Source organism: Saccoglossus kowalevskii, chromosome 17 (genome assembly GCF_978046115.1).
Source record: "Saccoglossus kowalevskii chromosome 17, keSacKowa6.1, whole genome shotgun sequence".
Taxonomy (NCBI): Eukaryota; Metazoa; Hemichordata; class Enteropneusta; family Harrimaniidae; genus Saccoglossus; species Saccoglossus kowalevskii.
This window is the reverse complement of record NC_140657.1, coordinates 27,377,914-27,402,655: the sequence shown is the minus strand read 5'-3', so window position 1 is coordinate 27,402,655 and position 24,742 is coordinate 27,377,914. Positions and strand designations below refer to the sequence as shown.

At 35.3% G+C, this 24,742-nt stretch overlaps 2 protein-coding genes and 1 long non-coding RNA gene across 3 annotated transcripts; 2 read left to right on the top strand and 1 right to left on the bottom strand.

The window, feature by feature from the left end:
- Positions 1–278: 278 nt before the first annotated feature.
- Positions 279–15,701, bottom strand: LOC102807335 (uridine-cytidine kinase 2-B-like). The gene is made up of 6 exons (XM_085492217.1): positions 15,584–15,701; positions 8,498–8,660; positions 6,724–6,817; positions 6,166–6,311; positions 5,726–5,872; positions 279–577 (listed from the first exon to the last, which is right to left on the bottom strand). Exons 1-6 carry the CDS (start codon positions 15,686–15,688, stop codon positions 423–425), a joined length of 810 nt encoding a protein of 269 aa, XP_085348343.1. The 5' UTR covers positions 15,689–15,701; the 3' UTR covers positions 279–422.
- Positions 11,774–12,768, top strand: LOC146732801 (uncharacterized). Its single transcript, XR_014926918.1, has 2 exons — positions 11,774–12,100; positions 12,590–12,768. It is a non-coding gene; the product is annotated as an uncharacterized LOC146732801 (long non-coding RNA).
- Positions 15,702–15,921: 220 nt separating the features above from the next.
- LOC100378050 (calcium load-activated calcium channel-like) lies at positions 15,922–24,128 on the top strand. The gene is made up of 6 exons (XM_002730549.3): positions 15,922–16,040; positions 18,725–18,802; positions 19,163–19,222; positions 21,427–21,541; positions 22,495–22,639; positions 23,730–24,128. Exons 1-6 carry the CDS (start codon positions 15,929–15,931, stop codon positions 23,817–23,819), a joined length of 600 nt encoding a protein of 199 aa, XP_002730595.2. The 5' UTR covers positions 15,922–15,928; the 3' UTR covers positions 23,820–24,128.
- Positions 24,129–24,742: the final 614 nt, after the last annotated feature.

Below are 24,742 nucleotides of genomic sequence, written 5' to 3'. Positions count from 1 at the left end.
AGTGTAGTGCGTATTATACAATACAAAAGTACAATGGATCTGACACAGATTAAATGACTTAAATATTTCCAAATACATGGTTTTTTTCTTTGGAATTTATATCAGCACAATATTAGGAATTAAGAATATTTTCTGATGAGTTTTGTATTTGGCAAATGGTTGATTCTATATTTGCTATGATGTTTTATTCTCTGTAGACAAGTCTGTGAACGCGAAACTACAAAATGTCTACCCCTAATTTTAACATCCGTAGTTCAATGATTAACATAAATGTGGAAGAGAACAAAATAAAGACTTCAACATATTGTGCCAATAAATTTTCATGAACACATTAGTTGAATATGCAACAACAAACCACATTTCAGTGATTTTCACCCAATCCTGTTCCAGCACTGCTTCTAACCAAGACTGAATTGTAAGCGCTAGTGAGGTCTACCGGTGCTGGATGTGGTACTGGCCGACACGTCTGAGCTGTGTTTCTGTATTATTTTGCCTTTACCATTGCCGTTGCAGTTGAAAGGTTTCATAACACCATTCAAGATGTCTTTAATGTGCTGGACAATCAAACTTATAGCAACTGAAATAGAAACAAATACATATTCAGAACTCTGCAACTATCAGCTCAAACCGACATAGGCAGAAGGATCCTGGGCTCTCACTACACCTCTATAGCACTTCTTACAGGTTCATAGTTGGTCAGATGTTTGAGGTGATTTTATCTGCACTAACTGTCCTGTTTTCATGTCTGACTCGTTTTCTCAAAGTGAAACTGCTTTGTTCTTATAAACTGTTCTAGAACTTGCATAAACACCAAGTGACATTGTAGAGGTCGTAGTGAGCAAGTTTATCTGCGAAAAAGAGCAAAGACATAGCATAGCTGCCTGGGTTCTCCACGGTTTGAAAATTAAACAGGGCGCACCAATGTGAAGTGGGCGTAGCACATTTGTAACGTGCATCATTGGCAAAGATGTTGAAAAATAGAAACCAAAAAATCTATTAATCTACATATTATTACATATGCATAATATTTATTTATTATTACAAAATGAATAGGAATTTTGAAGAGCTATTATTAAGTAAACGTCAGCACGTACAATCAGCTGATTTTAGCTGCACGATTCCTCAAGCGGCGACATCAGTTGTTTACAAAAAATGATCGCGTCCAGAAAAAAGACGTAACAAGTTTGTTATTTTATTTTCCCAAATAGATACATACATGCTTTATTTAATTTTTAGCAAAAATTTATATTTATGATTTATATTTATTTGGACGAATCAAAATAAAATGTATGTCGCACAAACGTTCGTAATTGGTTCATTAAAAAACTTGCATGAATGGCACCAAAAACCAAGGTGATCAAACAAAATAAAATGTACACAATAGAAGATTTTCAATCTGCAGTTAACAGTTACTATCAAAAATAATAGAATTAGGTATAAAAAAAACAAAATACATACTTAAAAGAATAATTTTCATTCGAATCGAAAGTTTGATGATGTCTGCTTCGTTGAAAACAGCTATGACCCGGAAACAGTTCATTTTACTGTGTGCACCCTGATACTATGTAACGATGCTTTTGACTGGCCAAAGCCACGCATTGACGCGAAAAACAACCAATCAGAATATTTGTTCCAAAAGAACACAAGTAAATTTATTTCCTCCACTTATGTAGCGAGTTGAAAGCATGGCCGTTTTACCGGCTTTTTAAATCGTGATTTAAAGAAAATTCAACTTTAAATAGTGACATTTAAATATAAACATTTACATGTTCAAGCAAGCATTCGTGTGGACTTCTTGGTGATCAGCAATGTGATGGTACGTCGGCTGCGCTGGTCGTTTACCAATCATGCAAGTGCATAGCTGCCCGGTTGCTGCCTTTGTTCCACTCGACTGTGACGATGTTGCCGCTACCTAGTCACGGCGTGAACTTGGTTTTAACCATAGACCTTATGTGTAACGAATGGTTTTACCGATAACGATTTTATATATTTGACGTCACCCTGGCAGTAAAAATATGGGTACGGTAATGCACTTTTCTAGGCCGCATGTTCATTTTTAATCGTGTTGAAAAAACTTGTAACTTTTTGTTTGGTGGTGTTATCACCTCACGGTGGCCTGCTACGATACCAAGCTGGAATTTTCACAGTTGCATCTTAAAACAATGAACCAGTTACCCTGAACACGATGAATCATCTTCGGAAGACAATGAGTGTTGGCCTGGTTTGTAAACAATTCTTTGTCTGGGACCATGCAGGGCGCACAGGAAATATAACAGGGCGCTGACAATTTAAACAGGGCGCCAATTTCAGATAACAGGGCGCGGCGCCCTGTAAAAACCCCTCGTGGAGAACCCTGGCTGCGATGTAACCGACATACATTGCATGGTATACCCTTTCATATTTACGAAGCCCCACCACCCCAAATATACACCTATGGAAGGTTTGGTCGAATAGTTTCAAATCAAATAAAGCCCACATACCGTTAAAATCCTATTATAAACCGCGGTTTATATTACAATGTATCAAATCAAAAATTGGGATCAACAGCTCAAGTTCGGGGTGCGGTTTATATTAGGGACACATTGCAATCACTAAATGGGTGTGGTCATTTTTTCCCCACATCACTCACACAAAACAAACAATACACCGTACAATCTGTTGAATATAAGCGTAACTCCAATTTAGATGTCCGGGAAGAGTGATAAGCCTCACGTCACAAAAAAACTGTTCACATGAAAAAAAAAATACTCCGTACATTTAATGTAATATGCATTTTTTTTTATTTTCTTCGTAACGGAAAGTATATTCTGACAGGAGTTTCAAATAAAAACAAACATTAATGCATTGCTTTATAGTAGAAAATGATCATGGTACGGCACTAAAAAAGTACGGTACCATGGCTACGGTAACGCAATCCGGCCATGCTTTGGCTCACAAGTGAATAACTTACTTGTTTTCGAACTGTTAAAATTGTTGATTATTACTCGGTAGTGATTATAACAACGCACGAAAATTAAATTCGTTGAATTGTTATCAAATGCAAGTAAAATTCAACTTAGTTTCACCGTAAGCGAATTATTTCGGTCACATGTAAACGATCGATGCGACCTCCGCCATGTAGTTTGAATGCACACGAGACATTACTTGACCGGGTAGGTCAAGTCGCTAATTAACCAATCAAAATGCTGGATGGTGCCCACGTGTTCAAATTACCTTAGTTCATTTAACAGGGATTGCGTTAACGCGGAATTCCGCGTCCGGGAAGCATAGTTTTTATGTGGGACGCATGAATTTTTCAACTGGTGAGTCCTTGGGACGCATCCGGTGAGCACACGTCTCGGTCGTATTACGATAGGTCTAAAGGCATTGTGTGCGTTTGCGATGCCATTGTCCCGCATACAAAGTTCATAGAGCTTGTAAATTCACGTACACTACTGTGCCATTGTCTTCAAAAACACCTATTAGCATCTACATGTCACAATGGAAAGTGTGAAGTCCCGTCTGAAGTACGACGAGACAGTCAATACTGTGACAAGTAGAATGCACTGTGACCTGCTAATTTAACCGCCTAAAACTTACAATGTCACCCAGGGTAATTTTTTTTTCCAAAAAATCACTTTAACGAACCTGGTACGTAAAATAAACTTTTTTTCCCTAATTTTATTGGTAACGAAATTATATTCTAAACAAAGTAAAAACGATCACAACTGCCGAGCAACAAATGATCACGGTTGCGCAATCCAGTCATGCTGCGTTTCACAATTGTTGATTATTACTCAGTAGTGATTATAATGACGTTCAAACAAAAAATTGTTGAATTGTAATGAAATGCAAATAAAATTCAACTTCGTTTCGTCGTAAGCAAATAATTCCGGTCGCAAATTAACGCTAGATGCTGTCGAGTATCCGCCATGTTCCTTGTCTTGCATGGTTGACCTAATAGGTCAAATCTCTAATTAACCAATACAAATGCTGGATAACGCCAACGTGTTCAAATTACCATAGCTCATTTAAATATGTTAATGTTTTTAACGCAATGCGGAAGAGATTCGCCGATGTTGTAGTACGATCATTTGGCTTGGATTTTTACGGGAAAACGGCATGATTTTTTATTTCCAAATAAAAAAATAGTTGTTTTCAAAATATAAACTGAGCGTTTGAAGACTAATTTAACAACATTTACAGTGACAACAACTCGAACCGAAACGAAGTTTACGCATTCACGCTAGTCACAAAAAACGTACCCTTGAATAACAATTTAAACTCTATCTTAGGCACCAGGAAAGATTGAAATGTCCGAAAAAGGACGCCAAAATATTTAAATAACAAATATTAAATAAAATCTGCCGAAAAATCGCCGATTTCTTGGTCCTATTTTTTAAAAGAACCTAAACTGCCCAGAGGGGAATTTACTGCAGTACTACTGAGTACTAGTATGTACAAATTTTGGGTGTATTGTTTTCTGGGGACAATATTAATCGAAACAATGAACTATTTAATTATATAACACAAGTGACTTTGGGAGAAAAAAAAATCACTTTTCTAGAAGCCATGGATCGATTCATTATTTGCCAGATCGCCTCCCCGGCAGGTTCCATGTGGCAACGCCTTTTCTTGTCAGAATCATATTAAGTCTAAATTAAGTCTGACACCAGCTCATTTATCTTGGCTTATGAAGAACTTGAAGGTAAACCCAGTAATGATTTAAAATTTTTACAAGCAGGATTACATTTTAAAAACAGGAAAAATAGAAGTAAACCATGCAAATAATGCAGATTGCTGACATGTAAAGGCTGGAATGAACATGTAAATAAAGTACAATATGTAAAAGTGATTAATGCCTGTTTATGTTTATTGTGTAATAGTTCGTGCAAAAAACTATTTTAGAAAAATAAAGTGGGATAGCGGCAGGTACCCCACATATTTTTAAGGGACCCACACATTTTATAAGGGGTGGGTCCCAGGGACTCCACATTATCGAACACTAATGCAACCCCTGATTTAAATATGTTAATGACAGGTCACCGACTTCATGGTGAACAAAACCCGGAAGCGATTTACCGATAATGTAGTGCGATCTTTTGGCTTTGATTTCCATGGGAAAACGGCGAGACTTTTTTTTTAAATCAAGAAATTAGTTGTTTTCGAAAGATAAACTGAGCATTGAAAAAAAAATTAACAGTTTTTCGGTGAGAACAGCTCATTGTCGAAAACTTGCGACACATGGACGTATTCATAAGGAGTATTGACACGAGTTGTCACAAGACAAAAGCAGTTTCACTGCGTGTTTGACATCCTAAACACTACTGAACAATAAAGAGGTGTGAATATTTTTAGGCACGTTGTCGAAACAAATGAATAGGATTACGAACAATGTACCAGCTCGTTGAAACAAAGTCTGTCACGGTCTTGTTGAATTGGGGGTGCGGTTAGTAATAGGTACTTTTCATGTTTTCAATTTTTGTTGAGACTCTTTAACACTGAAGCCGAAATCGGGGGTGCGGTTACTATTAGGTATGCGGTTTCTAATAGGATTTTAACGGTACTGTTCAGGGATGTCTTCCCTATGATAAAATGTTCAGCCTGTGTGGCCTCAATCACGGGTCAGACTTTTTAAATCCATGAAGAGTCCGAGTATAAGGGCTTTATTTCACACTTCGAACACAAACCAAAGTCTTTGCTTTCAGGCATGGCTGAAACATGCCATTTACATACAATACTTTACCTGTGTTTTCTACACCCCTGGGAATGATGACGTCCGCATATTTCTTGGTCGGAAGGCAGAATTCTTCAAAAGCTGGTTTGACAACATTCACATACTGGTTTAAGATTTGTTCTAAGGGCCTACCTCTTTCGTTTATGTCAAGTAATACTGAAATCATGATCAGAATAAATCTAGCATGAAATAACTTCCAAAAATCAAGGAAAGCATTCAGGTCAAATTCACAAGTTCTCTAAAAAAAAAAAAAATCATCACTAGATTTCGAAAAGATGAGGACTTATCTGGAGATACTGAATCTATCTTTTTGCGTCAATGAATACCACTACTTTTAACTTTTTTTGTGATCCTGCTATAACCAGAGTAATCCTATACTTCAAAAACAAATCGTCTTTTTCCCTACTATTTTACTGGCGTTTTCCACAACTCTTACAAGTTCTACCTACCTCGCCTTGACAATCTCGTATCAGGATCAGTATCTACAAACAATTTCATCTGAAATAAATTTCGAAGCTCTTTTACATAAAAAATCAGTATTCCTTCAATTAGCACTACGTCTGCTGGGTATATAACTGTGTATTCTTCGGTGGATCTGTGAATACACAATGAAAGAAATCAACACACACGCTTGTTGAGGCAATGAGCACGTTTATAGCATTTTGCTGTTGAACGTAATATCCAGGTTTAATATCAGAACTAAAAATGAGACATGTGTAATTACATGTGTGGAAGACTGCTTCTCGTTTTAACTTTATCCATTTTTGTTTTTTATGCTACAACCAAATAACTACACACATGCTACTAACAATCCATTGAACAGTTTTGAAAAGTTTTCCATCTTCTATATGTAGCAGTGAAATATGCCGGTTTGGAATTCATAGATGTTTAACAGAGTTTATAAAAAGATGGATCATGATTACAAAAACACCACAGCGATATAACCCATCGAACTGAAGTTGTTATGACTGTAGGCCCATCCTATGTGCCATGATACCGTAACATACCTGGAAAGTGTTTTATTATATGTGGGAATCTTGACCGTTTTTCCCTGTAAAAGGTCAACCATGGTCTTCTTAAGAAGTTCATGGTCAAAAGCATCTGTTAATAAGAATTATTAAGAGTTTCTATCAAAACAGACGATACAAACACATGCCAGTTTCAAGTTTTCAGCCATTTGATCAATTTGATTTCAAAAGTGTGCTCTTACTCAATTAGAACAACCACGAAATGGAGTGAAGAGGCTACGGAAATAGAATGAGAAATATAATGCAAAAGATTATATAAACATAGTTGAACTCTGGTGACCTTGCCCTTTGTTATATAATATAATTCCCTTTATCATAGTTTGTTTCAATATAAATATGCATTGTCATAATTAATTTTGAATACAAACAAGTTTTGGGGTTGAACCAACAGTGGGGAATTAGTCTACCGAATGTCCTTAAAAGATGTAAATATCTTACAAAAACATTGGTGCCTTATTTGTTTAATTATTTTAAGGAACATAATTTCCAGCTTTATTGAAAGTAATTGAGATATTTAGAATAAAAACAAATGTCTCATTGCAAAAAAAAAGTGCTGCATTTAGATGTGAATAGATTCATAAAACATGCAAGATAACAGAAAAATTTAGCTGGCTTTAGTTCAAGTATTTTGTACAGGTGTCTGTCAAAAATGAATGATTCACTGAGACAAATATGAACTGTCTCATTGTGTGACTACTGTATTATACCGGTATGAAAAGTAAAAAAAACACCCTTTATGAATAGCAATCATGTTGCAAGCTCTGCTTTGTATGCAAATCAACTTAAATAGTTGGTGTCCAGTGGAGGGAGAAGTCAACAGTACTGTTGCCCGCTGAGAAACTACATCTTCAAACACTGCAATCTTTGAAGTGCGTTTTTAAAACCAGTATTATAAAAACTCTATCATTCTGTTCTAATAGCTGAAACATATTCCTGTGAGTTTTCATTTGTCGAATGAACTGTTTGTCAAATACAGAATACATATATTTTAGAATAATTTTCTTTGTTTTTGATTTGATAACTTTTGACTAAACAGATTTTCTATTAGCTTCAGATCTTGATCAAAGTTTGGCACCCAGTTCATAGCAGTGCTTATATTGATTTTCTGACATCTTGTTTTCTGTAAAGATTTTATTGGTAGGTTTGCAAATGTGTATCAGACTGTGCAATCTCTCCATGAGTTGGTTTTGAAACCCAGTATGGGATTCTGAGATACATTACCAAGGATATTATTACAAGATAAATCATTTGCTTCATTGAACACATACAACAATGCATATTTCCACTGAGATCAGTGACCTTTGATGTGTATCACCAGTGATCAGTCAAGTAGAAACAGTCAAAATATTTTATCAGATTTTCTCAATTTTTGCATGATATTTTCATACAGGACATCTGTTGTTCAAACTCAGGGAAGACTTTATACTGATGAATAAGGTGACCAAGTTTGATAAAGTTTGGAATAGAATTAGTAAAGTTATTATGCACACAATAACAATTATTAACGACGACGACAACAACAACAACAACGACGACGACGACGACGACAATGCCGGATAAAATTGTTCCCTTAATATACCTTTCCCTTCCATCTTTGATGGTACGGGCAAGGTAAAAAGGGCATCATAACGCCATAGATCCACAGCTTAGAGCATCAGCTAAAGATTAAAATCGTATGATAAAATATTGTTAAATTACTAATAATCAATGATATCAGAAGTTTTTTTTTTTTTTTTTATTTCTATAAACTCACCAGGATGATCAAAGTTGAAAAGTCCTTTGTCAGCTTTCAGCTTTTCAGCCTCTGTCAGATTTCGGTAAAAACTTTCTTGACTGATAGAAGCCACTTGTCGCTGTTTTTTATCTAATACTTCATACTGACCAAGTTCTTCCATAATCTTGGCACACACTGAAGACTACAGAATCAAAAAAATAGATCATTTTGATTAATTGACAAATTTCACGCAATTAACATTTTATCGTCATAATGATTCATCATGAACTGTTGTGAGCTTAAATCATGTGTATTTGTATGATGTCACATTTTTCAGAAGATTGAGTAATTTAAAAAAAAAAAATAAACTAAAAAAACACAAAAACATGCTAACCATAAATCACAAATCTCAATTTTTCATACATATCTCAATATGTCATGCAGTAAAGGTATGTATTACTATCACTGGTACATGTATATAAATAATTTTACTATTTTAATATTGAGTGGGCAAATTTCCAGGTAAAAAAAAAGTCCTTAATTTTTTTTTTTAAATTCACGTGGATGTAATTTAGCGAATTTTCACTTATCCGAGAAAATAACAAAATTAAAGCCCATTGAAAAAAAGGATGGTCAAAGGATCAACAGATATGGGCATATGCTGACAAGCACCTCTTTTGCACATATTCAGTAAACGTTTGACTCCTCAAAATTATCAATCTGTTTTATTTATAAACAAAATAAACTATGCTACAAATTGAATTCAGATTTTCCATGGATGCAGTTTAAGGTTAAGTTGTAAATAATTAAAAAAAAAAATTAAAATGGCAGCTTAAAAAACCTTTCAACCAATCACAGCAACTTTCATTTTGACATCACTGGTGTGGATAAAATAATTGTCAAATGGTCAAAGTGTCACCTAATCAGCAATAAGTCTTGTGCATCATTTATTTGCAGGTGATGTTAGGGCGTAGGCCCATCCCTATTTTTTGCCAATTTTCCATGTTCAGAACCTTACCTTCTGGCCTTACCCAACAACTACAGTAATTTTTTTCTGAGCACAGTATAATGATCCCATATTTTTATTTCATTTTCTTCACCCTTGTAACATAAAATGTTACATATGTAAAACTAAAGAAAATTACCACCATTCTACCTTTAAAGTTGCATCATCAACAAAACTTATTTGAAAGCCCCATCAGTTGGCCAAAAAAAAAAAAAAAAAATCAAACCTGACAGTTCTCTTGAGTTAATAACTGTTCAAAACTGCATTGCACTGTTTATTTAACTTTAGGCCAGACTTTTTTTATTCCTTGTTTCTCGAGTTTTTATAAGTAAATTATTTTGAGGGCGAAAAAAAAAAAAATTCTTTTTTTTCCCCCCTATAAGATTTGTGTGATTCTCAAAGAATTGCGAGTGAGATCATTGATCGGAGAGAAGAAATGAAATAAAATGTTATTCCGTGTATAACCTTGGTTGGCAATGTCGCCAATTGGGGCACAATTTTCAGCATTAATGAGGGATTTCTCGGTTTTTGACGAGAGTTACACGGCATGTCACCACAAACCACACCGCCATCAACCAATGCGCATAAAGTATAGACCTGCGCGAGACTTCGGTTACTTTGATCATGATACTCCTATGAAAATGCAACTTGGATTTGTTAAACAGCGGGCGAAAAAAAAATGAAGATAAAAATAATTTTTTTTTAGCAATTTATTGCACACTCACAAGTCGGCGGGCACGAGAAATTACGCTGAAATAAAATGTTATTTTTATTTCATTTTCGACTTCTGTTGATTCAGCGGGTTCGCGAAACAAGGGATAATAAAAGTCTGGCCATACTATAATAAATCCCAGCAAAAATTTATGCTTGAATTTTGCTTTGGGTTTGCATGAAAAAAAAACAGGAAGTACACAATGCTTGAACACAGTGTTAACATAAAAAGCTGTCATATAAATTTCAAAGTGATGGACGTAACAGCTACATACACAACTCAAAAAGTATGTTGTGCATCTTAGACTATAAAATGTTTTGCATTGATTTAAATTTTGTAATACAGTCCATCTTTCGGTGACTTAAAGTGTAACTGAATTGGGCCAATTGACTTTTTTGTGTGCAAAATTTATTTATAAACAACATTATGAAAAAAAATCAAGTGAAAAGGGTATATAAATTGGGTAAACAGTCAATGATATTCCAAAACTGGGCCACGCCCCCCTCTCCCGTCACCTTCGAGTTTTTTCGGCATTACGAGTGTTGCCGAAATGGCGCCACCAACGGGACCATAAAGCAGGAGATTGCTAGCAGACAAGATTGTTAACCATTTTCCATACGCAAGTGTTTAGTAAACCAGCATACAGTACAGTTCTCGCGAAAGCTTTGGCCTTCATGGCATCATTGTCGCCTACGCATGGCTTCATTGTCGCCCCAGCATCGCATCATTGTGGCATCAGCTTCGCGTCATTGAAAATTAAAGTTCCAAAACAAGTGCGTACATTCCCACCTATGATTGGATGGTTGTGAAGCTGTCGGTCTTTGGTAAAATTTGACATCCAATTTTCAAAATTAAGTCACGATCAGCATGGACATATTTGGTGACCAGCCGGTGAACAATTTGAAAATTATGATTCACACGGAAGTCCTTCGATACTGAAAATCGTCGACCCCAGCCTAGTCTGGTTTATCTTATTTCCCAACTCACAAAACTGATTTGTATCTCAGCCCTGTTTTTTTTTTCTTTTTTTGAACTGAGGTCAAATCCCATCCGTTTGTCAAAACATGGAGCTCCATGGTCAAAATATGCCGATGTTTTTTCAGTGAATAATTGTGAAGCCTGTCACAGCGCAAAAAAACGACGCCGGAGATTGGATGGTACGACGACCCTTCAATTTGCATCAAATATGCTTTGTTACAACATCATTGATTGGATGAGAGTCACCTGATCGGGGCACGACTTGGGTCACAGAACCATATTTGTCCGTATTATCGACAGAACTTTGCGAGAGAACCACACCCACATTTTCATCCATTTTTAGCGCGAAAGTTGCCAACAAATGTCGAAAAACTCATGAATTTTATGGATTTGAATAAAATAAAGCTAGCGATTGGCAAGACTGGTTAATAATATATCCCCCGATGCTCTTCGATTTTTTTTATTTCAAGATGAGAAATGGATAGTTGAAGTTCCATCGATTTCAAGGCGACTATTCCACTCTATAACTCTACGCACTGTTGTAAGTTTCGAGAGGTAAAAAAATATATAATAAATACATGTAGTACTTGTTTCATTATTTGGTTTTACAGCAATCTGATTAAAATCTGATGTAGTGTACGGGCTTTAATTATTTTAGCTATGAAGTTATTTTAATTTTATTTTTCATTACTTTTGTTATTAATGCCCTTTTATTTTATTATTTTACTTTGATTTTTTTTAAAATTCCGCCCTACCTACATCTGAGCCGATGCCTATGTAACGAGATTTCAACGAGACCCACTATCGACGATTTTAGTCAACGAATCACAGACCTCCTTCTATAGCGCACATGATGACGTCACCGGGCAGAGTCAGGTAGCAAACAGACTCAAATAAAATGGTGGATTATACCGACGTTAGCGACCGAGAATGACACGGCTTTTCGGTAAGTTTATCATTGTAAAATGCAACGAAAGTCATTTTTATGTTAATATTGTGGCTCGAATGGTTCGACTTTAGATCGTTATTTTGCATAGTTATTCTGGGAGTGAAGATTTTGTTTCCACCGGTTCGACCGAACACCGGTGTCTTTTTCCAGTCGCCTGCCCTGGAGACGGGTGATGTTTTGTTGACGATCGGGCCAAAATCGTCCACGGTATTGAAGCCGTAGCTGTAAATATTCATCAAATTGTATCAATGTTTTGTACATTATACAATAACTCTTTATTAAAGTAATTGAGCTGATTTGGACTGGAATAAAATATTTTTTTATTTGGAACACATCGCAATTGATCAGGAAATATTATTTTGCTCCACTTGTCTGCGTCGATGCCGTGGGCCGTTATACAATTTAAAATCAGTTTGCATTGTTTTCTATAGCTGTTTACAGTGTTCTAATCATTACGATTTACTTATTTTTTTGCTTCCATTCTAGATAATTATGCTCAGTGATGTAAAATTGAAGCGATGACTGAATGAACGAACCTTGGCTGGCGAAGATGTATCTGGAAGTGTACACATTTGTTGGAAGTGAAAAAAATATTCAATGTAATGACAACAATTGTAAAATGCTGTGGAATTTCTTTTGCAAATAAAAATATACTAGCAATTTTCTATTAATGGTTCATTCAAGTGGGCAAAATATAATGTACAGAAAGATTGCCTGTATACACTGAAAAATAAGCAACCGACAGCCTGTATAAAAGGGGGTCTGTGATTGGCTGTTACTTACGCGAGATTTGAACGGGACTTACATAGGCGTCGGATCAGATGTAGGTAGGGCGGAATTAAAAAAAATCACAAAATCAAAATCAAAGTAAAATAATAAAATAAAAGGGCATTAATAACAAATATAATAAAAAATAAAATTAAAATAAGTTTATAGCCAAAATAATTAAAGCCCGTACACTACATCAGATTTTAATCAGATTGGTTTTACAGTAAATTACGGAACATGACCCCGGTGAATTGCTATAAATAAATGCTGATTGTGTTGAATGGCGGACGTCAGGACCGTTTGGAGAAACCAACGGGGATCGATATTCCAAACAAATTATTGGGACACGGTCGGTGGACCTTTCAAACAAATGAAATTATTAACGAAAGACGAGATTTTTCTAGATATATATACGAACATATATATACCAAATATATGCAAAATTGACAAATACACAAAGACGTGTAATATTATGCTTTTATGGTCCTTCGGCTTGTCTTCTCCTTGGGGGGCGGGGAAACAACAATAATTTGAATTTACGGCATCAGTGGACCAAAGCCGTCAAAAACACCAGGAAATATTGGAATAGACCTTCTCCTCATAACGTTATCTGCAGTGCCCAAATCATTTATCAGTACGTATCATTTACGCCCGAATCATTTATCAGTACAATTTCATTTGTTTCGATCTTGCAGTTGTAGGTATTCGCGTCCTACCGGACGCACACAAATTTACATTTTAGAGTGCAGATTTTCTAACATTATTGATACATTGTTCAGGTGGAGTTTAATAAAAATAACAACGTTAAGATTTTCGGTCACGATGTTCAAACTCTGTGCCTGTGCCTTAACCGGGTGCCTGAATCGTCATGGTCATTTTGGGGAGGTACACGATCACCCACATCGCGTATTTTCTCGCAGGTTCAAACCTGTATGGGCCACTTTGTCCCTGGCACTCTAAAACAAAATCGTGACATCTCTCGTTGTCATCATATTCCTCGATCTCATAACTCTCGTCAGACGATAAGATAGATTCCGTGTCGCTTTCCGAGCACTGCATGCGTATAGCGGCCATTGTGAAACGATGACAAGTTCCCCCTGTGACGTCACAAATCACCCTTGCATGCTAATTAGGTTCTCTAGCTGAAGCCTCGTTCTGAGTCGGCCAAGAAATTGGACGTGGGCGTTTCCTTATCCAGAACATTATTATTGATCGTTTATTTAATTTATGTACATTTTTCACTTGTTTTTTTTTTCATAATGTTGTTTATAAATAAATTTTGCACACAAAGAAAGTCAATTGTCCCAATTCAGTTACACTTTAATGACCCCCTAAGATGATGAAAACTCAATCACAACCGAATTCAAAGAGCTACTTGGCGAGGTTAAGAACTTTCGATGTGGATATCTTTTGAATATCATACATGTAGTTGTTGCATTTATTACAATGCATACATTTCTTGACAGGCTTCATACAAAAATTTGATGTCATACAATTTTAACACATCTTTTTTTTAAGAGATTAGTTGGACTTGCAAGGAATACTATTCCACTGTTCTGTGTTCTTTGGGTTCAATTGTTGATCACTACCATGTTTATTTCAATGCAATATGGCAGCAATGTCAAAGGTCATTATAGCCTTGAACAATTATGAAGCCAGACAAATAATTTGTTTTTGTTAACTGTTTACTAACTTGCTTGTAAATGCTAATGAGGCTTAAATAGCGGAACTCTAAAACTAGTTTGATTTGTAATAGCGGAACTCTAAAACTGGTTTGATTTGTAAACATTCATGTTTTTGGTGAGCTGCACAGTACAGTACTGCATTAACTGGAAAGGTGCCTCAGCATGATTTTTATTTTTATGTATGATAATAATCAAATTCTGTGATATATACTTTAACAGGACTAGAAGTAGAATTTATAAACAGCATTTTTTTATTACCAATCAAATCCCCTGGAGAATATTTTTGTTTTCCAAAATGTGCAGTTTCAGCTTTTTTTTTTTTTTGCAAGATAAGCAATATAATTGAACACTTGATTCTTATCTTTTCTAATTATTTAAATCTCAGATCAGTTATTTATAAAAGAGCAGGACTATAAAACATGAGTTGACCTCGTGGTCGTGCTTTCTTATGAGCTGAAGGACGGTGGCTGAATTCTTCCACGTGGTCGTGCATTACGTGTGTATTTATAGGCCATTGCGACATAGGAATTGAAATCGACATCATCGTGAATTCAAACTTGTTTAAAATCGTTTTCGCGCGGCAACAGTGACCTTAAAAAACGACGTCTATGCTGGAAACTACGAAGCCTTTTTTATTATTTCTTTGTCATCATTGATGCGATTACTCGAGCAGTTTCCGGTTTCTTATGCAAGCTTTGAACAGCCAATGTGTTGGCTGTTGCAACAATGAAACGCGTGGAAGCCATGCCAAATAAAAACCAAACCATTAGTTTCAATAATGATATAACGAGTCTCAAATACAGAAAGAACAGCTAAATGCGCGGTGATTCAAATGATCCGCCACATCGCGCAACAGAGACAAAAGCCCACGTGTCAACATACACTGAGCACGCACGAGTCAGGTCATAATCAAGACAATCGCTGAATCGACAGCCTGTCAATTTCCATAATTTTTAACCATCCCAATATCAGAATCTAGATGATTATATTTTTTGAAATTCACTCAGACTGTGTATCAATATGTTACCTTTCCAGAAGCAGTTCCTCCTGCGACTCCGATAAGAAACGGTAGCTTTGGATAGCCATTTTTCACGACCACTTCGTGATCACTGTAAGCCTTTCTTGCCGCCATACTTCGGCTGGCAGTCATGATGGTGAAAAACTCCCTAAGCCCACAATAAATGCTACAAGGATGCGGCACACCTAATAAAAACTCCTTTTTCATATACACATATTACTAAAGTTAGTTTGCAATAATAATTTGAACATTTTGAATTATGTTAAACTATTTGATATTGGTTACAAACACATTTATTCGCGCAAAGTTTGTTTTGATAATGAAAACCAAGCAGCCTACGTGGCCTGATTGTGTATGTCAGTGACCTTTCAACCCTCTTTTTTTTCTCGGTTTTCGTTTACAGCCATGTTTGCAGATACACTTCTCATCGTGTTTATTTCCATTTGTACGGCTTTATTAGCTGAAGGTAAATTAGCATTAACTTTTCGTGTGATTCTATTTTTTGGCTTCAGGGTTAGTTGAAAGGGGAAAATAGGTTGATATCGCTAATACGGGACGGGCAAAAATCGCGGTTCGAGATGAAATGAATGAAGTGGGGGGGGGGCGAACAAAGTATTGCCAGTATGTTGTTTTGCTGCTTTTTGCTCGATTACGGTAAAACAAACTGTTGTGTGCGCAGCAATAACAAATGTTTTAGTTTATAAGTCATAATTTGTGATTTACAACTGATTCCACAGTTTAGTATTACAGTAATGAACCGAATATCTGTCTTTAATACAGCAAGTCTCAGAAGTATTTGGGCAGCCAATTTGCAAACTCGCCAGCGAATTGGCTAACTGCTTTGGTTTTGACTAAACGATTGGATTTTGAATCTCGCTGGCACCGACTAGTGATTGCGTCCACTCTTGGCGAGTCTATATTGCATTAGGGGACATAGAATGTTTTTACGCAGCCTGGTACATGTCTGGATCCCCCTGAATGATTCGAGTCCAAAACTGGTCACAGTCAGCTGGCGTACAAGTGATGATATAATAAATACGATTAATCCACCGATATTTATTATATGAGGGTAACCATCTTGAACACTGCTTGAAACTAAATAGATAAGTTGAGAAACAGTTTCCTACAAATCAGGGAGAAAATAACAAACTTTCACACTCAAACGATTCGTTGGGGTAACATTAAGCCAACCGCTGGAAAAATCGACCTCATTCGTCGTTTTTGTGTGGACACGAAGAGAATAGAACACTTTCCCTGGTATATTTCAAAGCGAAATCACAATCCAACTGTAAGACTGAATAGCTCCTAAAGTATGAAGATCGTCCCCTACTGTTACATAGATTCGCCTTAAGTGGGCGTGACCGCAAGATGACACCAGCGAGATTCGAAAGCCAACTGGTTAGTCAAAACCAAAGCAGTTAGCCAATTCGCTGGCGAGTTTGCAAATTGGTTGCCCCAATACTTTTGAGACTTGCTGTAAGGTACATGTGTAGAAGCCTACTCATAAATGCAAATACCCAGAATTTATTCATTTTTCAATAAATTGTACATTATAAGGATATGACTTGAAAAAGTTAGGGGTCAGCAGCTTAATTTTTGAAACAAGCAGCCTATCGGCTGAGATAGCTCCGCTGTTAGCAATGCACATTTCAATTAAAGAACTGAAGACATCATTAGAAAATGAACAATATGAATAGTATCAAAGCAATCGAACTTACAGTTTTTAACAAGAAGTCGAAAATATCACTTTTTACCAAAAATTACAAAAATATTCACCAAAATAAATAGAGAATTGAAGATATCATCACAAAACAAACAAATCTGAGAGAGGTCCACATGTAGTACCTATATATGTAATATCAAAGCAATTGAACTTACAGTTTTCAACAAGAAGTCGAAAATATCACTTTTTACCAAAAATGACAAAAATACATGTATTCACCAAAATTAGAGAACTGAAGATATCATCACAAAATGAACAAATCTGAGAAAGGTCTACATGTAGTATCTATATATGTAATATCAAAGCAATGGAACTTTTGGTTTTTAACAAGAAGTCGAAAATATCACTTTTTACCAAAAATTACAAAAATATTCATCAAAATTAGAGAATTGAAGATATCATCACGAAATAAACAAATCTGAGAGAGGTCCACATGTAGTACCTATATATGTAGTATCAAAGCAATTGGACTTGCGGTTTTTAACAAGAAGTCGAAAATATCACTTTTTACCAAAAATGACAAAAATATTCACCAAAATTAGAGAATTAAAGATATCATTACAAAATGAACAAATCTGAGAGAGGTCCACATGTAGTACCTATATATGTAATATCAAAGCAATTGCACTTGCGGTTTTTAACAAGAAGTCGAAAATATCACTTTTTACCAAAAATGACAAAAATATTCACCAAAATTAGAGAATTGAAGATATCAACATGAAATGAACAAACCTAAGAGAGGTCTACCCAAGGTACATATACACCAAGTATCAAAGCATTCAGGCTTGTAGTTTTCAAGAAGAAGTCGAAAAAGTAAAACATTGACACGGACGACGACGACGGATGACGACGGACAATCACTCATATGATAAGTTCCGCTCGACAAAGTCAACAGCGGAGCTAAAAATTAGGCTTGTATTTTAGTGGATAATAGCCATTTTGACTGTATTATAATGCTTTTACCATAGGTTCCTATGGCAGAACTAATATGCTATTTTTGGACTTTTTTGGGTCACTGTCCATCTGTTGTTTGAGAAAAAATGATAAATTAACACATATAAAATGCCATGTATACAAAGCAGTGAATCCCATAAATGAAAACATGTTTCCTCGTTATGACCAAACTATTTGTCTTCGAGCAAAATATTGAGATATATTCCTGCCCTAAAACATGCTATTTTCACTGTATTCTATTGATCAATTTTTCTGAAATGAGTACGATGACCCAACATTTTTATTTCATTTTCTAAAAATATCCTTGTATATCGAATACCAATATATTGAATGTAATTTTTTTTACTTTTGTGTATTTTCAGTCCCACAAGTCCAGATGGGCTTGTCTGTGTAGTAAAACAATTGCCTATTGCCAATGTTTGTGAAATGTACGTATCTGTACATAAGTCTGTTGTAAATGTTTGCATTTCTAGGTATTACATTCCTGCTGGTTTATAGAACAGAGAAATATCAAAAACTTAAATCAGAAGTCGAAAAACAGAGTAAAAAATGTGAGTACATGTATGCTTCCGATGGTTCTTGATGTATCGGTAACACTAAAATGATGGATAGTTATTGAATGGAGATATGAGATGATATTCTGGTATAAAGTCAAAGCGTGACCCTCATTGATAGTCGAAAATCTTCAATTACTCAGTACCGTATGTCTGGCCAAACAAAATGAATCTACATGTAACAGGTTTGAGACAAACAAAGCATTTTGTTTTTTGCAATACAGTAGCATTATGAGGTGTGCTGGGCAATACAAACAAGCATATTGTCAAGCAATTGTGGTAATTTCTGGTGCCAAAAATCTAACAGAAATTTAATCAGCCTCCTTTCTGCAATAATTATATCTTTTCTCTCCACAGTGGAAAAAGCCAAAGAAAATGCTGGTGAAGCTACAGATAAAACTCAAAAGAAGAAACTGGGTGAGTTTGAGAAAGGTCAATTTAGATGGTTTAGTTAAGACACAATTCAGTTTGTGAAATAATAAGTGTAGACATGATTCAGTTGAGATACTGTTCATTTTAGACAGGTTTGTTTTGACAGGTCAGTTTAGACAGGGTTCAGGGTTTAATTTAGATGGCTCAGTTTGACAGGATTCAATTCAGTTTAGACAGGGTTCAGGGTTTAATTTAGATGGCTCAGTTTGACAGGATTCAATTCAGTTTAGACATGGTTCAGGGTTTAATTTAGATGGCTCAGTTTGACAGGAGTCAATTCAGTTTAGACATGGTTCAGGGTTTAATTTAGATGGCTCAGTTTGACAGGAGTCAATTCAGTTTAGACAGGGTTCAGGGTTTAATTTAGATGGCTCAGTTTGACAGGAGTCAATTCAGTTTAGACAGGGTTCAGGGTTTAATTTAGATGGCTCAGTTTGACAGGATTCAATTCAGTTTAGACAGGGTTCAGGGTTTAATTTAGATGGCTCAGTTTGACAGGATTCAATTCAGTTTAGACAGGGTTCAGGGTTTACTTTAGATGGCTCAGTTTGACAGGATTCAATTCAGTTTAGACAGGGTTCAGGGTTTAATTTAGATGGCTCAGTTTGACAGGAGTCAATTCAGTTTAGACAGGGTTCAGGGTTTAATTTAGATGGCTCAGTTTGACAGGATTCAATTCAGTTTAGACAGGGTTCAGGGTTTAATTTAGATGGCTCAGTTTGACAGGATTCAATTCAGTTTAGACAGGGTTCAGGGTTTACTTTAGATGGCTCAGTTTGACAGGAGTCAATTCAGTTTAGACAGGGTTCAGGGTTTACTTTAGATGGCTCAGTTTGACAGGATTCAATTCAGTTTAGACAGGGTTCAGGGTTTAATTTAGATGGCTCAGTTTGACAGGAGTCAATTCAGTTTAGACAGGGTTCAGGGTTTAATTTAGATGGCTCAGTTTGACAGGAGTCAATTCAGTTTAGACAGGGTTCAGGGTTTAATTTAGATGGCTCAGTTTGACAGGATTCAATTCAGTTTAGACAGGGTTCAGGGTTTAATTTAGATGGCTCAGTTTGACAGGAGTCAATTCAGTTTAGACAGGGTTCAGGGTTTAATTTAGATGGCTCAGTTTGACAGGATTCAATTCAGTTTAGACAGGGTTCAGGGTTTAATTTAGATGGCTCAGTTTGACAGGAGTCAATTCAGTTTAGACAGGGTTCAGGGTTTAATTTAGATGGCTCAGTTTGACAGGAGTCAATTCAGTTTAGACAGGGTTCAGGGTTTAATTTAGATGGCTCAGTTTGACAGGATTCAATTCAGTTTAGACAGGGTTCAGGGTTTAATTTAGATGGCTCAGTTTGACAGGAGTCAATTCAGTTTAGACAGGGTTCAGGGTTTAATTTAGATGGCTCAGTTTGACAGGAGTCAATTCAGTTTAGACAGGGTTCAGGGTTTAATTTAGATGGCTCAGTTTGACAGGATTCAATTCAGTTTAGACAGGGTTCATTTTAAACAGGGTTCAGTTTTGATAGGTCAGTTTTGACCCAGTTCAGTCAAGACACAGGAATCAGTTTTTTCATTTAAATGGGTCAGTTTGGGCAGGGACAGTACAATGTACGAAATATTCATAAGGTAGAAAACTACTCGTAATTTTTGAAAAAAGTTGGTTAAATCGCATGACAATTTTTATTCGTATTTTATGGAAAAACAATCATATTGTATCATGGCACCATTTTTTTCTGTGTTACAGCGACATATTGTGAGAAACTTGTCCTAATATTTTTAAAAAATTGCTATTAGAACAATTTCATAGAGCACAATGAGAAAGGAAAACTTTTTAGAATCCAGATTTTTTTTAAATAATTCAGTATAACAAACGGTACCTCATCATTCACAATATATGATTTTTTCATCCAATGTCACCAGCCTAAAATTTGAGAAATGGCATAAAATATCTGCCTATGGTGAAAGCTTTATAGTACTGACAAAATAGACATTATCCACAAAATGACAATATTCTGGGTATTTATGAGTAGGCTTCTACATCAACTGAGATTTAGCAAGGTTTTGTAGGTAGCAGTTATCATACACAACAATGAAAATTAGTGTGTTGAGGTGTTTTGCCGCAGGGTTCACTATGCATAATTAAAACTTAACTTGCATTCTCTAAACTTTTTAGTTTTGTCACTGTTTTATTCCAGAACGACAAGAAGAGAAATTGAAAAATAACAATCGTGACTTGTCTATGGTAAAGATGAAATCAATGTTTGCGATTGGGTTTTGTTTTACGGCATTGATGGGAATGTTCAACTCAATGTAAGTCTCGAATCGAAGTTGTTGACAGAAAAAACAACTCATTTTTCCCTGCATTTTTGCAAAGCCTTTCCCACATTTGAAGTGCATAAAGAAACACAACAAAATTATTTCGTGCTAGATTATTGAAATACATGTACTGTAAAATACTTTATTTTAGTTAGAATTGATTTCGCTGAAAAAACTCAATGTAAGAGTCAGATTTTTTTCTTGCATTTCGTATGTAAAGCCAAATGTATTAAACCTGGAAGGTTGAAAATAATGATTGCCACTAAGTTAAAGTGATCCCTATGACTGAAAATTATGAAGAGTGGTACATATACCTTGTTTTCTCCATTTGAAGTGCATGAAGAAGCACAAAAATTGCTTTTATTTCATGCTAGATTATTGAAATACATGTACTGTAAAATTCTTTATTTCAGCTGGAATTAATTTTTGCTGAAAAGACTTTTTATGTGTTTTGTATGGAATTTATTTTCACTGATTTTTGACGAGTTGAATGTAAAATATAGGAAGTATATTAACTGATTCATTCCTTCAGCGAAAATTAGTTGCAAGCAAAAATAAAGTATTTCACAGTACATGTATATTACTTATTTAGACCATAACAATACGGATTACCTGTAATTTATACAAACGTATGAGCACCTAATAGAGCAATTACCGTGGTGATATAATGTAAATGCAGTAATTATTCACTGGTTTTAATTTTGCTATTTTCGCTGATATGTAAAATCCGCTGAATTAAATTCATGTGAAATAACAATAGAACTTATTGATTCCCTGCCAAGTTTGTGAACTTAAAACCCAGTGAATTAGCTCAAAACATTAATAAAATACTATAGTGAAATTAAATTGTTTTACAGTACAAAAAAACAAAACTATTTTCTTGATTTGTATACATTGTGTGTGATCAGATATATTAATATATTGTTAACCATGTGTTTGGTTGTTAGATTTGATGGTCGAGTCGTAGCCAAGTTGCCGTTCGTTCCCATATCTTGGTTGCAAGGTATTTCACATCGTAATATACTGGGTGAAGACTACACAGACTGTTCGTTTATATTTCTATATATTCTATGCACCATGTCTATTAGACAGGTAATTATCATACCTATTATTGCCAATTTTTGGACGAACATATTTTGTTTTTGAAAGCATCAGTATCCATTCCCAATGAAGTGTTTGTACAATTTATTATGACTGCTACATGTATCAATGAGGAAGTGGTTTTTGGTCCTGCAAAAAAAAAAATGTTTCTAGGCAAATTGGAGGCATTTTTTTTTTGCCATAATATTCAACAGGACACAAATTACCTCAGCATACAAGTTTAATCAAATTGTCAAGCCTGTGAATAAGTGGGAAAAAAATGGTACACACTTTTTTAATGGTGTGCATGCTGACCAAAAACATAAGTTTCATTAGCCTCAGTTTATGTAGACTGCACCACTGAAAATATAATCAAAGACAAAATTCAAAAATTGATTGCCTTACCTCCGGTAATAGTGAGTACATCAGTCACTAACGGACTCTTGATACAACAGGATAATATAGAAACAAATATAAATATCTAATGAGTTGAAAATGGTGAACTTCAAGTCATAATTGGGTGTCCTTGTTTTGTTGTTTCAAAGATTAGACAAAGCAAGAAAAGTCGTGAACACATCGATATTCTTTTATGTTTCTTTATCAGACAACTGTTTGAAATGTGAAATCAATCTCCAAATGTTTATTTCAAATAATTTTGAGCTGTGGCAATGGTTAAATTCTGATGTATAGATTTCAATACTGCAGTGTTCAATACTTCAGTTTATAGAAAATCGATAAACTACTACATGTACTACGAAAATGGCTTTCTGTGTTTACACAGAGATCATGTGACTATACACGTCCATAAACACACTACCTTGTCGATTTCACATTCAGTGGGAAATAAGCTTTCCATCAATATATAGCTTTAAATGGTTCAGTAAATATTTTATATGGAAACATCCTTTTAGAAAATCAATACCAAAAACCTATACAGCATCCTTAATATGTAATAAATGCAACTCTGTACATGTGCATAAAGTGATGATGATGCACTGTGGTACTCCCATGATGCACCTCTCAGTGTGAACAATAGAGGGATGAAAGTTTTTTTTTCACACAGCCTTTCATGTGACAGGATTTTGTATGTTTTTGTTTACAGAATATACAGAAGTTGTTGGGATTTGCTCCATCCCGTGCTGCTAACAAAAGTGCTGGTAGTCTGTGGTCACCACCAACCCAAGCCAAGTGATAGTTTCACTGCCAAGTTATCATCCATGTGTCTCATTACATCACCAATTCAATCATCCACTCTGTGTTTGGAGGGCATTTCCCGCAACTGGTGAAATTCAGGTTGTTTTCAGGGGTTGCCATTATCAAGTGACTGAATTATCATATTTATACTTATGATGTACCATAACTTTATGCAATTTGATTTCAGATTTGTTTGTTTAAATTAATCAAATAAACTTAAGGTTGGGTATATGTGTGTGGGAAAAGTTAGAGCAGAATGTCTGTACTTTACATTGTAGCTAATAAACGTATACCAAATTTTGACAAATTTAGTAATGAAAATAAATTCATATCATTACTAAGTGACGAGAAAATGTCTATTCCTTTAGCGCAATATTTAAAAAACTGTTTTAATACAAGACAGCAGCACCTACATAAACTAAGCCAGTAATACATTCCTTGTATACAAATTTTTATCTTTTTTTTAATGCCTTTTTGTTCCCTTACTTTTTATGTAGTTATTTTTCTTTTACTAATATCTGATTTGTAACCCTTTTCATCCCCTTCGGGGGATGTTGTGTGTTAATAAATAAATGTACTTGTTATGTTGTCCCTTTTAACAATGATAATGTACCGGTATGTAATTTTGATTTTAACTGCAAGAACAGTTTCAATATATGTTGTGCTCCAGAAATATTTCCGATTAATATTTTTTGAGTAATTTACTTGGAACAAAAAAAATAGTGTGCCATTTTTCATAGAAACAGGTTGAGTGGTTCTGGAGATATCAGTGGAATTGCTGAAACTTAGCTGACTATTATTTAAATGAGCTCTGTAATATTCATGGTTTTGCAACCAAAAAATAATCAGGTCTGCTCTATTTTACAATATGGACATGTATCAACTATCTGGTGTGTCAAAATACCTGTGTAAATAGTGTCA